Raw genomic sequence first — 19636 nt, forward strand, 5'->3', positions numbered from 1 at the left:
TTATTCCCCACACACCCCCACCTCCACCCTCTCTTCTGTTGCCTTGTCTTCAATCTCTAGATATACGATTCAGGGGAAAAAAGCAACCGAAGGACCCAGATCTCTGAATATCCCTCCCATGTAGAATGATTGTGGCTGCAAGCTGAGCTCACACCCTGGGGAGAGGTCTATCTCTGTCACCCACATCTTATGGCATTCATGAAAAGAGAAAACATATTTTGTCTCTGGTACATGGTCTCTCCCTCTGGAACTCTGCTTGTAGACTCATTAAATGGTCCCTTACGGCCAAAACACACTCCACTCTAAAAATCAATACACACCTCTTTGTTTGTTGTTTTTTCTTTTTTTTTTCTGTGCAAAGAATATGGGTTTTGATGGATTGTCTCTCATTATTATGAAGAAAAATGATGAGAAGTCTCTTATTACACTTCCCTCGCAATCATAAGTTTTTGTTTCCCAAAAGAATACTTGTTTTCTGTAAAACATTGACCAGGAATCTACTGCTGGTTGTGAAGAGGCTTGTATGTGTGGCAGCTGCTGTCATATTCCCACTGCAGAATTTTTCTGTGTACTCTGACTTAGTGCAGTGTTAGAACAATTTTTTTTTTATCAACCTAAATATTACTCAAAGCTATTTTAAAAACAGCAAAACAGAAAAAAGAAAAGAAAAAGAAAGATAGTTATGTATATGTATATGTTAATGCAGAGGGAACTCAGTTTATCCATTTGTCTTGAATTCTTGCTTATGCGACTTCTTTTAAATAAACTGGCCACTGTCGTGTCATAGATCCTGGATTTCCTTGAATAAGCCAACTCTCTGGACAGTGTTCCCCAGCTAGAGCGTGCACCTTATCCACCACAACCATTTTAAAAGTAGAAGTTTTTGTTCTACAAGTAGCGACACCTTACAGGCTGCAACTATATGGCTATAGAGCATAGGAATAGATTAAATAAGAAAAAAGTACAAGACATGAGAAAATGCCAGATGGGGGGCAGCAGCAGCTGGTAGCCACTTCTCAGACTGAATGAGCAGGTGCTTACCGTTAGCCGCCTTCAACTTGGATAGAGCTAAGCCAGCAAGGAGGCAAAAGCAGCCAGTGGTGATCAGGCCAATTTGCTTGCTAGCATCAGCTGCTCACCCGCTCAGCCGTTTCCCAAACATGCTGGTGCTTGCCATTAGCTGCCATTCACCTGAACACAGACAAGCTAGTGAGTGGCCAGCAGGAGCCAGGAGCTGGCCTGAATGTTCAGTCTGCGCAGTGACTGCTAGCCACCATCAGCCCCAACCAACCTCTTTCTGCAGCCTACACTAACCTTTTACTTCATGGTGTAAACACAGCTAAGGTGGTAACAGTCCTTTGTTTGACTTTTGTTCAAGGCAGAAGCAAATGTATCCACTTGTTGCTTCTACAATAACTTCGAAACAAGAAGCTACTCACACAAGCAACCATAGTTTGCACTCACTAAACCATTTGCAAACCTCTAAGAATTCAACCTATCAGAATGCACTCACCCCAAAATCCTCCACAGAGAAAGTTCTCTCTTATTCAGAAATAATTACCTCCTATTTGGAGTTATGATGAGTGTCAAACCCGTTTAGATGTACCCAAGATTAAGGATTAAATGAATAGAAATGACTATACCAGGTCCCCTTCCATAGAGAGCAATAGTAGAGTTTTACTCCAAACTTCCAGTAAACCATCACTCAAACTTTGATTCACAGTCAAGGTGCACCAGGGGCTGCTGCGTTTCAGTGCTCCTTACACATAAAAACATGTTGAAATGGTTGAAATGTAAGGCTTGGTTCCGCACTATTTTGACTGGAATATTTTGTTCAATTTTCCACGTTTAAGTTTGACGATTGGATCTATATTTGAATGGAATCTGACTGAATGTGGAGTGATTATGTCATTCTTACACTTAGATCATGAAAAATTTGAGGGAGAAAGAAGTAACATGTTAAAGCAAGGCAGTAGTATTACTGAGTGAATTACATTTTTTTCATGTCACTTGACTTCATTTGTATGATCCTCTTAACCGGCCCACCTTACTGATCCCTGCATTGAAAGGTGATCAATCCTCCTCTGGCGTTGTTTTTCTTCTCCTCAATAAACTGCCATTCTCTCTCAGTTTTCCTTCCTGTGTTTTCTCCCTCAGTGCTTCTCTCTGCTCTATCGCTCGAGCTTTGAGCAGAGGAATGGTGGGAGCGAAACAAAGAGCGCTCAGAGATCTTGTGTCAGAAATATAAGGAAAGGAGGAAATAAAGAAGGAAGAGGTGGACAGGGAGAGATGCGATGAAGAGACCTAAAGGGAGGGAATGAAAATGAGGGATTCAGAAAGAAAGACCCATAAAGGGAGGGCATGAAAAGAGAAAAAAAAAAAAAAAAAAAAGTGAGGAGGAGGGTGTAATCCCAGGCAGGATTTGACTGGTTCTTGGCTGTCTGCAGGGGGGAACTGCGTTGTAATCCCCTGCTCCGCATTCAGACTTGGGCAGAATTTCACAAAATTCCTCTATAGTAGCTGAAAACCACAGAAGGTATTGTGGTATGGATATAAGTATGTGTGTTTTGACTTGATTTGCTGGTTTAATTTGGCCTCAGATTGATTTATGGCACCTTGTGAGTCTCTATGCAGAAAGGAAAGTGAAAAGAAATTAGATATAAGCAGCCCTTCACTTTTGAAATGAGCTTCTACACACAGAGGGAACAAAGGAAGTTAACTAGGGAAGGAGCAGGGACTATATGAAGCTCAGGGCACTGTTTTTTATTATTATTATTATTATGTATTATGCATAAAGCACCAAACTCCACCAAATGCACTGGCTTGTAATTTAATCCTGATAGCCCTGCTGATGGGTTCTCTCACTACCCAGGCTCTTATTGTTTTTTTTATTATTTACAACATGTTAATAAAATCAGGGAAATGGAAAATGAACATATTAGAAAAACCTTTTAAGGAAAAAGTTTATACGCTTTCATGATGTAGATTTACTGAACTTTAAAATTAAAAGGGGCATGACTCATTGGATTAGATTAAATGTGTTCTAAGTGGAAATTCATGACAGACTGGTGTCATCTCAGATACAGTACAGTATGCCAGATATTCCCAAAGATTAAAGTAATTCCTGAAAAGGGGCTTTCTCTGTTTGTCTCTTGTGGATCTCCACCTCAGTTGTTTTTTTTTTTTCGCTTCAAGTCAGTTATTTCCAGTAAAGAAAACTTCTTCTACTCAATTAAAATCACTAGCAACATAGCCTACATTGCCACCATCTGGCGACTGTGCTGCCTAGTTTATTTGCTTCAAACCAGACTAGGAAAAACAGCTTTTTTTTTTGAAGTTCTTCAAATGATTGCTTCTGATTTGCTTTGCTATTGAATGAAAACCTGGCTAGTGCTAACAACAAAACATGATTTTCCCTTTCAGCCACTGAAAAATGCAGTGAAACTGTCATTTTGTTTACCTGAGAGTGGTTCACACACAGATTATCCTGTTCCAAAAATCCTCACCAAGTGTCTCTTTATCTCTGTAGAGCTTCTTCGATGGCTGGGACTGCACAAAGAAGAAAGACAAAACCAAAGGGAGACATGACACGTTGCTTGGATGTAAGTAATCATAAAATATTTAATCCTATATAAATGTTTATATATATATTTTCAGATGCACATGTATTTTTTTTTATCCATCTCAGATGATCGCCACAGAGTGAAGCTCCATCCTCTGCTGGGAGACCCCAACTCAGACTACATTAACGCTAACTACATTGATGTGAGTCCAATCTCGTTCTTCTGCCTCCGTTCTATATGAGATGCAAATCTGCCGAGTCTATCTCTCACACCCTGCAAATCCACAGTCCATCTCTCTCATTCCTGTAAGCCCACCAGTCTGCTGCCCCACTTTCACCTGGAAGCTTTCATCCAATCAAACACCTTTCCCAGCAGTGTTTTGCCAGATGCCATTGTTGCCAGGTGCTGCACCAGATCCCTGACCCCAACTACCTCTGCTATCATTTTTATTAAAAGAGAGTGGAATAAATGCATTTAATGCCTGTAGAGGAGATGAACCTTTCTGAGATGCTACAGAGTAAATCCCTCTAAATTAAATAGACATGACTGATGTTATTAAATCTCTGAATGGGCCAGGAGGAGATGATCCTTCCCACTGTTCACCTCAACCACCACACACATGCAGTGCCACAGAAACATTCTCATATAAAAGACATGTATGTGTTTTTGAGTGAGTGCCTCTCACACAGTTTCATTCATGTGTGTTTTCATTCATTAAAGCATATAAGGGCTGGGCTTGCTCAGAAAACAGAAGTTCATGTTTACATGGCTACAGTTATTTACTAAAGCGTTTAATCAGTATTTGAATAAATATAAAAAATGACACATTGCTACAGATAGAAGCCTGTAGTTTAGTTCCCACATGAAATATCTGTCACACTCCTCAGTTGCTATTTATTTGAGTTTGGCAATCTGATGAAATATCTTTATTTCCTAAGATTTATTTTGCACGCTTCTCATGGGGACTACTGTAAAGTAAATATGACACTCTGGGCGATGTTGAGGCAGGCTGTTGTACTCCCACTTCTGTTAGCAGTCGATAACAGGTTAGAAGATCCAATCTGTGTCACAGAGATTATAAAGGATACATTGGAAAAGTAGCTGCAGTTACTTTTTTCAGTAATAGAAAATTACATGGCACACATGTTTATTTGATTTTGTGTTTTCCTTTTGACTAAATTGAATCATCAAAATGCTTGACACGACAGAGAAGTTTTCTTTCCTTCATTTCTATGTTGAGAGGCCAGTGGTGAGATGCTTTTAGAAAGGTCATTACATTGAGTGGGCAAGACCTGCTCCACCGTTAGGCTGTAGTTATGGTAAGGGTCTCCATTAGTGTTCAGGGCACAGAGGCGCAGGCATTAGAGGGAAAACACCACTCAGTAGCCACTGCAGTGTCAGTGATGTTGCTTCCTGACCCAGCATGCTGAACTGTAACTACACAGCCACAGCAGAACATTTCTGGAACAGCTTGTGATAATTTCACCAGAGGTTAAATGGAAAAGTTTTTTTAAGATTATTTTACTTTCTGAAGACTGAGAAAGTGACAAAATGTCTGCAGCCTCACTGTAATGTCTGATTATTTACATTATTGTGGCGTGTCTTTGAAGAGGTTTGCATCTCTTTAGCTGCTCACAGAGGAAAAAGGAAGTGCTTCATAATTTTTTTACTTTATGATTTGCTTTTGTCAAAGTATATCAGGGTAAGTGGGCATAGAAATATCAGCAATATCTTATAGTTAATTAAGCTAAAGAGCATGAAGTTCCTTTTTATTTAGTATGGAGCAGACTGGAATACTTAAGTCTGGTACACAACAATCACACATATTGGACTCCAAGCTAAAACACACAATTTGAAAGTAATATTTTGCTGTGACAACAGTGTCTGGATTGCTCTCCAATGCTGAAATCTGCACCGAAACCCTGTAATTTATGCAAATTTGTTTTGGTTTAAAGTGGTTATTGATGTAGAGATTACTAGTCAGGAATGGTCAGTATGATAATACTAATAATAATAATTTGAGAAAAATCTTGAAGAGAATCTCTGTGTATATGGAGAAAAAGATCTAGAAATCCTTGTGTGGCTCAAAAGATATCTTTGTAAAGTCCACCTTAAGTCAGTGCCAGGTGGGGTATGAATTTCAAAAAGAGAAATATACTGGACAAATAGATGGTGCCTGCTCCCTGAAATGAAACTTGTCTGCCTGGTGCATGTACAAAAAGTCGCTTACCTTTATTGCTTCTATCCACTTCATGTGTGTATTACTGTTTTCCCATCTAGTTCTGCTAGTGGTTCAAACACTTAACATTGCAACGGTGTTATAAAAAGTTACTTCTTTACATTCCACAGAGGTTTTCCACAGCCTCCTTTCCTAGAAATTCACAACTGACCAACAACTGAAAAACCTCAGCTGAAAGAGACTGTTGGCTTTTTCTTTTGCCTCTCAAATTCAGCAAACCAGCTGTCACTTAATTAAAAGTTAAAGCGTGCAGTTCCGATTTTTTTTTTTTTTCCTTTTTCATCCCAGCATATTTCATGTATTCAGGACTCAGTTATTGATTGGCTCAAATCATTGCAGCCAGACTCATTATGTGAAAATGTCATGATCAGAAACTGATAACAGCCTCAGATTATTAAGTGTCACTTTTTCACTCTCTGTGTTACAACCATCTTATGATCTCATAGCCTCGACTATAAATGAACAGCCACCATTAATTTATTTCTAATTCAGATGATTTTTGACTATTTGGAAGGAGGCATTTTTATTTGATGGCTATTATTACTTACTTGAGCTTGAGTATACATTAGAACTCCTAGACATTTTGTGGAGGGGAAGAGAGAAGGAAGAAACACAAGCCGCATCGAGAAAAGAGTGAACTTTTGCTAACAAAATTATCTTCCCACAGTCTGCAGCAGGTCTCTGAGAATTTTATTTTTCCCTTACCCATCCTTGATGTAGGTCTTTCTGAACCTGTTAGATTGGCAGTCATCATCTCAGTCAAAATGCAAACATGAACATCATCAAAACACAGTGTTTATATCCATTTGTAGCTAAATTAGTCACAACTACAGTCTATCCCCAGTTTTTAGGCATTTTTCACCCAGCATGTAAATCATAAATTACTCTACCAGTTATTAATAAACTCAGAAAATGTAACGCACCCCTCCTGCCGTGTGGCCATGCAAATACAATGAAATTCAAAAGCTCTTGCCATGATTTTAAAACATTAAACCGGCCTAATTTTTCCATTAGCAGCCTGTTGAATGTGTGAGGCAAAAAGAAAATTAAGTTTATTCCAAGTGAGCGTATTAGCACATAAGGTATAGTCTTGCACTAACATACCTGCACACACAGCGACCTCCCATCTGTCTTTAACCATAACTCCTAAAGCTTCTTTCATTAACTAGCCTGTATGTCTTCTTTTCTACTCCCCATCCCACTTCCTCGACCTTGGACCCTGTAGATTCGGATTAACAGGGAAGTAAGTACTTCACTGCTCGTTCTTCTGCCTGCCATCACTCTATTTATGCTATTTCCCCTCCTCTCTTCCCGCTTCTCTTTTTTCTATGTCTTCTATCCACAAGTGCTCAAAGGTCAAAGTGTTTCAGGTTTTGTGCACATTTGACAAAACAAAAGGAAAGAAAATGGTGGTAAACAAACACAAGAAGATGTGTCCTCTCAAGGAAGAGGGCCCTTCTGTCGTTGTTAGTTCTCTTAAGTGAACAGGAATCAGGAAGTTTAGTTCCTATGGCAACTGTTGTAAGTATAGGAGTGGTGGCTTTCGTGCTGATCGAGTTTGGCCAGGGCCTGAGGAATTGTGGATAGCAGGCCTCAGAGCAATGGTCATCCATCTCCATTTCAAAAATTTATCTGACTGGATGTGATTTAGCCGAGCAATTCATCAGCAACCTGGATGGCCCGGACATATTAGGAAGATGCCCCCTGCAAAAAGATAAAAACTGTTATCTACATGGATTGCTGCATCACACTGATTTGATGAGAGCTGATGGGTTTGGGAGTCTATTCAGATTTTTCCAGTTCTACCTTCTGTACTTTGCAGAATTGTGATAGTCGTGTAATTGTAGCGTTAATTACCCCTCCAGCTGCTCCTCTTAACAACCAGGGAACCACAGCATCAGTGTGCTTTCTGAAGTCACAGAGTTTACGTGCTGAAGCAGTATGTAGTTCCAGGGGGACCATATTAGGACAGTTTGCTCAACCTGAAAGTGTTTATCATTTAAATAACCTCAGGTGGTCTTTATCACATTTATTCGCCTCAAGGCTGAAGAGGTGACATCTCATTGTTCATTCATCTTCACCCCATATTCTCCACGTGAAGACATCTGTCAGCTATATCAAAGGCTGTCACATCCTTTGATATAAATCTTTTCAGATTTTTTGTGCTGTCCTTATTTGATTTTACTTTTGAAGGAAGTTTATTTTGGCTCCTGCATTTATACAAAACCTGTGTACAATATTTTTCTGCTTGTTTGTTTTCTTGTTTGAGAAAGGAGTCTTATGAATAATTCTTTTTATTTCATATGTTGCAATTATTGTTTTGGTTATAATGTAACTGCAGAAATAGTCATTTAAAAATAAGATCACACTCCAACGGTTTTAAGGTTCTTGCCATGTCTTAAAATGAATTAAATCCAACCTTAGAGGATTTAACTTAATAAGACAGGATGCAATACACTGTTAATATTTATTCAACAAAAACTAAGCCAAAATGAAGAAATATTGTATAAAGCTGTGTGAAATGTATACCCTTACTTCTTCCTTAGGAAATAGGGGGGTAAGTAGCAGCCAGGTGCTAATAATCAGATCACTAGATTGATCATCAACAAGCAGAAGTTTCGTCAGTTTGCCAGTCTGGAGTGTTCAGGTGTGTGTTAACACAATACCATGATGGAGAGACATCAGTAATGATCTGATATTTGTTTGATGCTCGTCTTTCTGGGATGTTTTATCAGCATTTCCAAACAATTTGTAGTTCATTCTGCAATTAAAGTATTCACATACAGGAAACATTCGAGACCATCAAACATTTAAGCCTCAAAAGTGGACATCCCAGCAAGTTCACCCCAATCTCCAACCATGCCATGCTCAGAGAACTTGCAAAAAAAAAAAAAAAAAAAAAAAATGCAGCTATATGTCTGAACAAGCACAGCTTAGATTTGCAAAGTCACATTTGAACAAATCACAAGACTTCTGTAACTATTTCTTTTGGACAGATAAAACCAAAGTGGAGATGTTATGTCATCATACACAGTACTGGATTAAGTGAAAACAGCACTACTACCTCCTATCAACTGTAAAGCATGGTGGCGGAGGATGATTTGAGCTTGGTTTACAGCCACAAAACCCGGATGCATTGAGCAGCCCAAGACCTGGAGTCATTGTACAATGATCCCAAGTAGACCACAGAATAATTGAAAAATAAAATGATCTAAGTGTTACAATGGCACAGCTGAAGTCCAGGACTCCAACCAATCAAAATTCCCTGGCAAGACCTTAAGAGAGCTGTCCATGAATGCCTACAAACCTCAATAAACTGGAGAAAAAAGATTGTGACATGCTGCTGATAAAAGTGATTTCACAAGTTACTGAATTTGGATTTTCTTACATAGTGTTTCAGCACTTTGGCTTAGTTTTTATTTAATAAATAAATAACACTGTAAAATATGTTTTGTGTTTATGTGAAATTACTCTATATTTATTTAATTTCTAAGACCTGGTGAGGACCAGATGGTGTTTTATTATCTTCATGCATAAAACCTTAGAACTGGTATAGTGTGCACTTTTTCTCTTCATACAACTGCAGCACATATTGAGGCTTAAAGAAAACCAGTTTTTGTTTGTGTGTGACTGCACCGTGGGAAAGATCTTTCTGTATGTTGGACACAAGACATTAAAAAAGCTTGAGTTTTAAGTTTGTTTTTGTTATTCTTATTTTGTCATCAGAGGGACTTAGGCATTGTTCATTACCCATTACTTCACACACCCTGAGTTGTCACTGAGGGAAAAGACATGGTCTGGATTTGTAAGTGGCAGTGCTGGAAAATTGTACAGTAAACATGTTTCACAGTTGGCATATTGGGTCAGTAGGAGAGCAGGGGAGACGGGGAGGGAAGGGATGAGACAGAAAGACATCCTCCTGTACAGCTGTGCCTGAGGCACAGATGGCTTACTCAGCATGTCATTCCTCTTCTCCCTTTCAGGGCTACCATCGATCCAACCACTTCATCGCCACTCAGGGTGAGTATCCCTGCAAGGCTGTAGTGTTTGTTTGTGTGTGTATTTACGCATGTATGTGCGGATTCAGTAATGAGCACCTTTTATATACTAAAGATGATCCAAACAGTGAGCCCACTCGTGCACAGGCCCGGGCCAGAACCATCTCTCTGCCATATTCAATGGTGATGGTGTGACCATAAACCCATGACGGCAGTGTTAACGATGTCACAAATTAAATCACATGACATGAGCTGAATTGTTAATTACGTTGATTATAAGTTCCTCTTCTCTGTGACATGTGGAGCAATGTGCTCATTGTCATAGAGGGAACCCTCAGTTCACCCTCTGTCACTCAAATATAAACGAAGAGCTGGGCAAGTGTTGAAAATTTCCCTCTTCTGTTTCTACACTGTAAGTAGACTCGGTTTTTATGGTGCTCCCATTGCAAAGTCAGTGAGGCTCTGCTCATCTGCTTATCTTGCACCAGCACCCTCTCCCCTCCTGTTCCACAGGCTCTGAGAGGCAGATGAAAGTTGCAAGAAAGAGGGAAGATGTCAGCTGACTTTTGTCTCTTTGAGTATTTCATTGCCAGTTTTAAAGTCTTGCTTTGTAAATGTCTCCTCCTCAGATGACAATGAGTGACTGGTGGTCCCCTGGACTTTTATCATCAGTCACTGCTGTTGCTCTGTTCTCCATCACCCCTTCCTTTCTGCCTGCTTGGAATTCCCAGTAATTTTGTCGATGGCACAACCTTGAGTGATCAGTACCCTGTCATCTGAGAAAGGACACTTGGGTTGCAATTCTACAAGATTTCACAACTGTAACCCCTTCTTGAGAATGCAGGCTTTGATGCAGCATATTTAGTTTCTATCCCTGTAATTTTTTTCTCCTTCCAACTAGGACCCAAGCAGGAGACCCTGTATGATTTTTGGAGAATGGTGTGGCAGGAAAACTGTTTCAGCATCGTCATGATCACTAAGCTGGTGGAAGTTGGCAGGGTATGTAATGTGCACTCTCTTCCTTTCTCCTCTTCCTGTCACTGCCCAGGGTTCAGAGACATACTGAATAAATCAAAAGGGAACAGTGTGGTGTTTGTTTGAAATGTTTTTATATATTGATGGGCAGCTGTGCATGGAAACTACAGCTCAAGCTTTTTGTTCGGTAGACTTGCATCTATGGGATGTTACAATTTAGTTATGTAAAACTTAAAAAAATTTTGAGGGGCTATTTAATGATCTAGACCAGGCTTTTGCAAACTGATGGTCCTGAACAAAAAATAAAAAACATATCCTACATTTATCAAATAAATGTAAGATTTTTAAAATTAATGCAGTAATACGAAGAGACTAATCTGTTGTTTAATCTGATCAAATCCACCTACAGTAGCAACCCTGAACAAATTAAACAAAGAAAATACCTGAGTGATTTTTAGAAGACATGATCAGTCTGTGTTACCTTTCTGTGGACAGTATCAAGTTGGTTTTTCCCTTTGTTTGTTATTCATATTAAGTTAAGCCAACGGTCTGCTGGTGGTAGGTTGCATTAAGGAGTATACAGACATGAGTATTTCTCACTATCCCTGACAAGAACTGTAATTTAAAAATTTACCTCCATGACTCAAGCATCAAATGTTGTTTGGATCGCTTTCACTCCAGAGCAAGAAAAATCATGGTTTTGGAACAATGTCATGTCTAAGTAGTTTTACTTTGGTTGTTAGTAGCTCAAAAAAAAAAAGAAAAAAGAAAAAAATCTATCCTTTCAAGCTTTATCATGGTCTGTTATACCTCATTGTTTTGTTCCAGAGTTCACTTTCCACTAAAATTACAGGTGTAAAACCTGACCTGGACTACAGGGTCGACCAAGGATGCCCACTGTTTGTCTTTGAGGGCTGCTTAATCTGATTTAACCTTCCTATTATCCTTAGGGTCAATTTGACCCATTCAATATTCATTATTCAAAAACAATTGTTGATGTTTGTTTTTTTGCTTTAAATTAAATGATTTTTCATGATTTGATATGTACAATTGATTAAGCTTAAAATTATCATGATATTTTTTTCAATATGCTAAACACATATAGCATGCATTGGTGTTCCTCTGGGGTCAGTTTGACCCCAAGCTGTTTTAGCTGTGTAAATTTGTTTGTGTGATCCATGTGTCATCTAACATCCCCTCAGCTGCAAGTGCAGAGTTATACTTTTGAGTTGATACATGACATGGGGGGGGGGGGGCAATATTCTCATGAGAACTTTCCCACATCATGAAGATGAATATGTGTGTGTTTGTGTGTGTATGTGTGACCTTCTACTTACACCTGCTAAATATTTGTGGAGGGTGGAGTATTCCTGCAAGGACATTGGAACTGTGTACATTGCAATCTGCTTTCTCTGTCTCTCTTGAAAATGTCCTCTGGGAAAAGGTTGACCGTCAGTGATGTTTTGAAACAGTTCTTTGACAGTAAAATTGACATATGAGTGTGTCTGAGACAGAGGATTGTGTTGAGGAGTACCCTGATTTTGAGGCATTCTCATCTGATAAGAATGGAAGAGTTGACCCTCCTGTTTTCACTCAACCTCCATCAGACACGATCCCTTCCAAAATTTGAAAGATTAAAGGTTCCTTTCCCCACTTCAACAGCAGGGTAGACTTAGAGCTGCTAGTATTATCATAATGGTTCCAGGCCCCACTAGATATGTTGTTAATATCATATAAGTTTGACCTGGTGGTGCTGCTGCAGGAAAGGGCATTTCCTCTCCAAAACCAATAGTGTTCAGACCAAGCGGCAACCTCCAGCGGTGAAATGTGAAGCCTATTCGGAAGTGCTAAAAATTGCAGTTCACACCTCATCTGCTAGGGGCTGGCTCCAAAACAGTCACTCCCATAGATTCCCATGTTAAAAAGACCAACTGAAGTTTACCTTCATGACAACTGTGAGGGGGGTGAATTTTTTTCTAAGTAATCTGTTTGGATGTTATTTAATCTTGAAATTTGGCCTAATTAGTGGTGTGTCCTTTTGATTGACATGTATCCAATATCCGCAGTAAGAATGGAGAGTGTAGCACAAACAGTTTTAGCTAGCTAACAGTGCGCCCTAGGTTTAGCCCGCCTACCTCCATTAGCTGGTTAGCTACTGTTAGAGCCGAGTTGGCTCAGTTAGCTCTTAGCTACAGGCAGCTCAGAGTTTGATAATCGTCAATCATCCACCCCCACGCTCAAAGTCCCCCTCTCAGCTCTGCCACTTTGCCCATTTTTGTATTTTACGGGAGTGACGGCAGCCGTGGTGCTGCCAAGATGGCGATGATAGGAAGTGCCCAACGAGCTTCACTTTTGCTCTTCAGAAACTTGCGGGGGACTTCATGGAGGCTCTGTCCATCTTTTATATACAGTCTATTGTTCACACTCTTGTGGTAATAAATGTTGTCAGTAAATTTGAGAAGATTTGGATGGCAACTTTTCAAGTTAAATGAATTCTAATTTAAAAGATTGGCCTGATGGTGGCGCTAGAAGACAGGTCATGGTTTCATTATAAAGAGGTTATTTATGTATTCAATAAATAAACAAAGTATCTGAAATAAAAATTTTCTGCAAATCATTTACTGGAGGCAAATATCCCTGTGTTAAATGCGTTAAATCAGGAAACATCTAAAACATGCAGGACAGCAGTCCCCTGAGGATGGGGACATCCTTAGAGTTTGTAGTATGTTGCAGTATTGTAAGTAGCTTCATGTGTACCCTTGTGACCAGCATGGCTTCATTCTTCTGTACCAGTCCTTCCTGATCTGCACACTACCACTGTCACTCATGTATCTTCAACATTCAGCACACAGCTTATTCTGTTTGCTAGCTGCTAACATGGATATCAGCATAAACTGTGAGAGCACTGGCTGTTTGTCTTCTGAGCTTTCATTTGTTTATGAAGTTACTGGAATGCAAAGGCAGCTCATTGGCATTAACGGTTGACTGATTGTCTATGCAGAATTAGTTTGTTCAAATTATTGATATGTAAAACTTCAATAGCACAAATCGATGCTGTTGATAAATAATTATTTTCATTTAATTATGTATTATTTATGTACAATATTCACTTAGTGGTAGTATAACATGTATTTTTAATGCATGCATTTTAAAGGACTGTTACATGGACCAGCCCTTATTTGTCTGTATTGAAATGTAATAAAAATGTAATACTATAAAAACTGTAATAATAATCCCTTTAATAATTTAATAATCCCTTTAATAAGTATGGACCCCATAAAATGTATTATAAAAAGTGTGTGGAACATGGGCCACATACTTTAATATACACACATTTTGCAGTGTGTACAACCATTAAGTTCAACTACACACATACCGTAATTTTTGTCATAAGTATCCCATCCTTTTCATTGTAGATAAGACAAACATATTACTGAAGCAGATGGGTGAAATAACACCACTTTTCTAGAAGTAATTTTTCATCCAATTTGGTTCTCCAACCTAACAATACTGGATACAGCCAGAGAAAGCAGTTTTCTATGTGACTGAATTCAAACATCTCCTCTATTAAATGGGAAAAAAAAGCCCTGCATTATAGCCAGTGTTGGTAAGAACTAAAGAAAAAAACTACAAAGATGCCTTCTTTATTATGTTACCCACTATTATGTGATTATTTTACTTCCACCCCCTTTGGCCTGCAAAATAAAAAGCATTTTATAGAGAAACAGGTTGTACTCTCTCTCCTGAAGCATTTTAAGGGTAACGGCTGAGTGTTTGCTGCTTTCAGCTAAATGTCATACAGGTGTGTCTCTGTTCTGGTTAAACCAGTATTAACACTTGATATTCGATAAATATGTTATACATGAAAAATATTTTTAATTTCTTAAAATTCCTTCAGTTATTAAATTTAATGCTTCAGTTTAAGAGACGGAAGAAAGTTTCTGGTGTAAATTGGTGTAAGAAAATTTATCATGTGGTTGGATTTATCCAAGATGGCTGAACTTTAAGTGTCTTTTGTGAAAGAGGTTTACCTTTTGGTTTGGTTAGAGGTATGTTACTGATAAATATGCTTCATTAATCCAATGATTGCAAAAAAATGCATGGATATTTTCATTGGGAGGGCAGCAGAGATTAGACAGTTTGATATTTGGCATCACTTAATACCATACTTTTTATAATACTTATAAATAACTTTAATGGTCCATTTGCAAAAAGTTAAAGGAGCAAAAACAAGAAGAAGTGATGTCAAATAACATGTATTTTTTTGTGTTTAAGGTATAAGTACAAAAGCAGCAATAGAATTCGAAGTATTATAGATCATGTTTTGCTGTAAAAGATTTGGAAACAGCAGAGAATTCTTAAATCTGTCAGATATCATGATTACCTGTTTTACAGGTGTAAATCTTGGGATGATCAACAGACACATAAATAAATTTTAAACTATTACAATTCTGTTTTTAAACAGGTGAAGTGCTGTAAATACTGGCCTGATGACAGCGAGATGTATGGTGACATCAAAATCACCCTGTTGAAGACAGAGACACTAGCAGAGTACACTGTTCGCACCTTTGCGTTGGAGAGGGTGAGTTTATCTAAGGTTTTTACGGCTCTTTTTCACTACTGTCTTTCTGTTTGTTATATTTCATCTTTTAATGTAGAATTTAAAATGTAAAACTGCACTTCTGTGCACTTCTCAACATGGTGGCCGTGTCACCTGCAAAGCTAGAGTTAAAATTAGAGATGTTACATTTATAGCAGGGATTAGAAACTTGACAGGACTTGGTGCTGATGGACATGAGGTCCCATGTGTTAAATAGAAAGGAATTAACATCAGTAGCAATGTGAATGCTCCTGCCATCCTTCCAACCTAACTGCTACAGTGTTGTGCCCCCGGTGGCCTCCATCCTGTCAATCCCCTGGGGAGATCTCTCACTGGTGGGACTCGGAGCGATGCTGGAGTGACAGTGGCACAAACACAGCATTATCATCACACTGTCACATTCCCTCTCCCTGGGCACATGCTACTGCTTATTCAAATCTGCATGAATTTCGGGAACCGATGACAGCTTGTTTTTCAAAGAGCTTTTCTTTTTTTGGATTTCTGACTTCAACAAATCTTTGTGTTGCTTTACTTTATCATCTTTGTATGGAAAAGGAAATTTCTGTGTGACTGCAGTGGCCTCCCAGCAGAGGAGAAAACCTCCCAACCCCCCCTGAGATCCCTAGAGCCTCAGTAATTCCTTTCTGCATGTCTGTCACAGTGCTGCTGCTGCAAACTTGTAATGCCCAGAGGCCTAATTGTCATAGAGGACCCAGCGCAAATAATATCCTGGTTGTCCTTACATTGAACCACAAAATGTATCACAGCTATCACAGAGGGGGGATGTGCATAAATTGATGGGAGCAAATTTTCTGCAAGATCAGGGCCTGTAAACGTCAAGGGTTAGAACTTATGTAGTATTTATACATGTAACACTATTTTATTTATTTATTTTTACCTTTTTCCCTTATACAGAGAGGCTACTCGACCAAGCATGAGGTTCGTCAGTTCCACTTCACATCCTGGCCTGAACACGGGGTGCCCTATCACGCCACTGGACTGCTGGCTTTTATACGAAGAGTGAAAGCCTCTACACCTCCTGATGCTGGTCCTGTGGTGGTCCACTGCAGGTAGCTACTGATACCTCTTTAAACTAAACCAAAAAGAACTATTTATTATGGCTATAACATATTTGTATCAATATAAGTATAAATTTTTGTGACAGGTAGCGTTTTCTCTTTGGAGACAGGTTATGCTATCAGTAAGCATTTTTTTTGTAGCCTTGCTTGCTAGGTTAATTCTACAAAATGTAAGTAGTGTAGTCCGATTCTCTGTTAAAGGGGACCTGCTCTGCTTTTGCTCTTTTCCATCTTATAATGTTTAAATGTCAGATCTTTATATTAAACATGGCCAGCGTCTTAAGTAATAAGATAAATACAAATAAAACATATCCCTGGAGGTGATATTCTGAGTTAAAAAAGGCTCACATGTCAATCTGAAGCTATTTGTAAACCTTGCAGGCTAGGCTGCGTGGTTCATATTTACATTTGATATTGCCTAGGTTGCCAAGATTCTCCTTTTAAAGGGATCTGCTGTGCTTTGTCTGCCTCTCTGACAAGTTTCAATGCAAGATGTTGATATCAAACATTGCTTAAGTTTGAAATAAGATAAATATTTATTAAAATAATCTCTCTGAGCCAAACTGCGATGCTTCAGTCTGTTCTGAAGGCTCAGGTTTTCATAAGTTTATCTACTTTCATACCAACCTGCCGGTTATTCATTACATATGTCTTTCTATAGTGATTTGCTTCAGGCATGCCATCCCACAAAGTCAAATAAGTTTATGTTAAATTATATACTCTTCCGGCTAAAGAAAAGTCTGCTTAAGCAGTTGGTGATTATGGGAATTTATTGTACCTCATCTATAGCTAACAGTGCAGGGGGATACGATGTTGTAATTCTGCAATATCAGACTGACATTTTATAAGGATTGCAGCCTGTACTGCTTCATAAAAGTGGATGATTTCCACTACAGTTGGCATTTTGGCAGATCTTTTACAAACACTAATTAAAAGGGGTTGCATGACAAAATGTTTATGAACCTTGCATCATTCAAGACTACATATAGCATTATGTAAACAAGGAGATACTAAGTCTTATATTACAAACCCTTTAGTTGCAAAAGTTTTTATTTTCTTACTCTCAAATACCAGCTTGGATTTGGCGGCAACATGCATGCATAACTAAGAACATTTGCCAGTTGATAAGAAGAAATTGTATTTTGTGGATTTTCAAATTATTTCTGAAACTTGTAAAACAGCAAGAGGATGAAGTGGTGGGCACGCCAAAGGCTTTCTCATAACCTGCCAATCAAAAGAAAGTCAATTTTAAAGGAGGGTTGTCTTAAAGAAAACAGGGCTAAAACTGCTTTGTTTGGGACAGTAAATAGACAAAGAGCAGTTTAACTGTCAGAAAAGCACTCTCAATTTTTTTGTTTTGTCAAATTAATTTTAAAAGATTCAACAGGATTGTTATAAACTTGAACTAAAGCTTTCCTGTGGATGGTTTCTCATATGAATGGCCTTTCCATTGCAGTGCGGGGGCAGGCCGCACCGGCTGCTACATCGTGCTGGATGTCATGTTGGACATGGCCGAGTGTGAAGGAGTGGTGGATATCTACAACTGTGTAAAAACCCTCTGCTCTCGACGCATCAACATGATCCAGACAGAGGTCAGAACACCACTTCACATTCAAATGGACTCGTACGCCTCACGTTTTCTTGCACTTATTCAGCATTTTCAGTAGGTTACGGAGTAAACACTGTGCCTCAGAGGACTCAGCTTTTTAAATGTTTGTTTTTTCCTGCTGTTGTTTTACAATACTCACACTGGAATTGTGTAAAGGTCACTGCAATAGTTTTAGAGGCAAGACTCATTTTGTATGTCGGTGTGCAGCATAGGCACGTGCGGTTCTTTAGATGCAGGTGATTTGCATTTTCACTCCTTATTATGTAAATCGATCATTGACTTAGCTGTATATTACATTCGCATTATTTGCAGGAATGCACTAATTAAATGGTCTCTGCATTTGTTTCTGTTTACTTTGAAATAGTTATTTATTCTCCAGCAGTTTTGATGCACATCTAATTCAAAGCAAGTCTGTTTGTTAGAAAAATCTCTGCCATTCTTCATATTGTTTCATTATCTAACACATGTTTGTGCTGTCTGCAGACTTGTCACATCTTCTGCTTTTTTTTAAAGAGGTAATTAGAGATGTGCCCATCATTTAGCAACATAATACATAATGTTACCTGTTGTTCTTACAGGAGCAGTACATCTTTATCCATGATGCCATTCTAGAGGCATGTCTTTGTGGAGAGACGGCCATCTTAGTGAATGAATTTGCAGTCACTTATAAAGAGATGTTGCGAGTGGATTCGCAGAGTAATTCCTCTCAGCTGCGAGAGGAGTTTCAGGTGAGTCAGTTGCACTGAAGCCCTGATGTCTACACTTTGTATTTGCTTATTTAAGTTAGACAAATTCTGCTAGTAGTATTATTTTTTGGTAATGATGTACTTTAATGAATTGATTAAAATTATTATTTTTTATCATGCAGGCTAAGAGATACAGGTGTGTATTTATGCAGGACAATGGTAGTTTCAGTTTTAATTCTGTGTAACTGATATTGAAGTCATCCCCCTAGTTTAAAGGAATGCACTCACAGAGCATTTTATTAGACGTTGATTAGGAGACAGGAGAACCAGCTGGGTTCCCACACGCTTTACCTGCCACATCCACCTCCCTCTGCTTCAAACAGCAGTCACATTGATTCCAGGTTTAGCATTTCAAAGCCATATGGGAAGAGGCTTATGCTCCTCATTTAATTTTATTCCGTTTTTTTCCTCATACAATAGACATACATTGGAAACTATGACGGATGGATTGTTTATGATTAAGGAATGACACTGTAGGTGGTGCAACACTGATTACAAACTGTTCCTTCTTCGTTCTGATTCTGCTACTTTGATCTTGTGAACTCATCTGTCTGGCACCGATGTTGAAATTCTCTCCACCACCCAGCAAGCTTTGCCTTTTTAGACGGCACACAGCCAGCCTTGTAGAACTGACATCAGCAAGTCACAGATCTATTATTGATGCTGTGTATTAACGATCCAAATATTTTTCCACTTTGTCTGAAATAATGATAGCTAAATAAAGAGTTTGATACAGAAAATTACTCTGCTCTGCAGGGTTTTTTTTTTTTTTGTCATCTCACCACTCAGTTTGCCCAAATCTTCCTTAATTCTTTTTTTGTCAATAT

At 38.7% G+C, this 19636-nt stretch overlaps 1 protein-coding gene across 4 annotated transcripts in view; it reads left to right on the forward strand.

Moving 5' to 3' along the window:
* Nucleotides 1-19636, forward strand: part of ptprub (protein tyrosine phosphatase receptor type Ub) — a 213986-nt gene that overhangs the window by 179865 nt on the left and 14485 nt on the right. For 2 of the 4 annotated variants that reach the window (XM_041987309.1, XM_041987311.1), the window contains 9 exons: nt 3530-3602; nt 3689-3765; nt 7028-7045; nt 9786-9822; nt 10702-10799; nt 15241-15357; nt 16291-16445; nt 17911-18046; nt 18642-18791. In XM_041987309.1, coding sequence (XP_041843243.1) covers nt 3530-3602; nt 3689-3765; nt 7028-7045; nt 9786-9822; nt 10702-10799; nt 15241-15357; nt 16291-16445; nt 17911-18046; nt 18642-18791 — 861 coding nt within the window. The remainder of the gene's footprint in view (nt 1-3529; nt 3603-3688; nt 3766-7027; nt 7046-9785; nt 9823-10701; nt 10800-15240; nt 15358-16290; nt 16446-17910; nt 18047-18641; nt 18792-19636) is intronic. The other 2 variants (XM_041987310.1, XM_041987312.1) reach the window with 1 other exon arrangement.

This window comes from Melanotaenia boesemani, chromosome 6 (assembly GCF_017639745.1).
Source record: "Melanotaenia boesemani isolate fMelBoe1 chromosome 6, fMelBoe1.pri, whole genome shotgun sequence".
Classification (NCBI taxonomy): Eukaryota; Metazoa; Chordata; class Actinopteri; order Atheriniformes; family Melanotaeniidae; genus Melanotaenia; species Melanotaenia boesemani.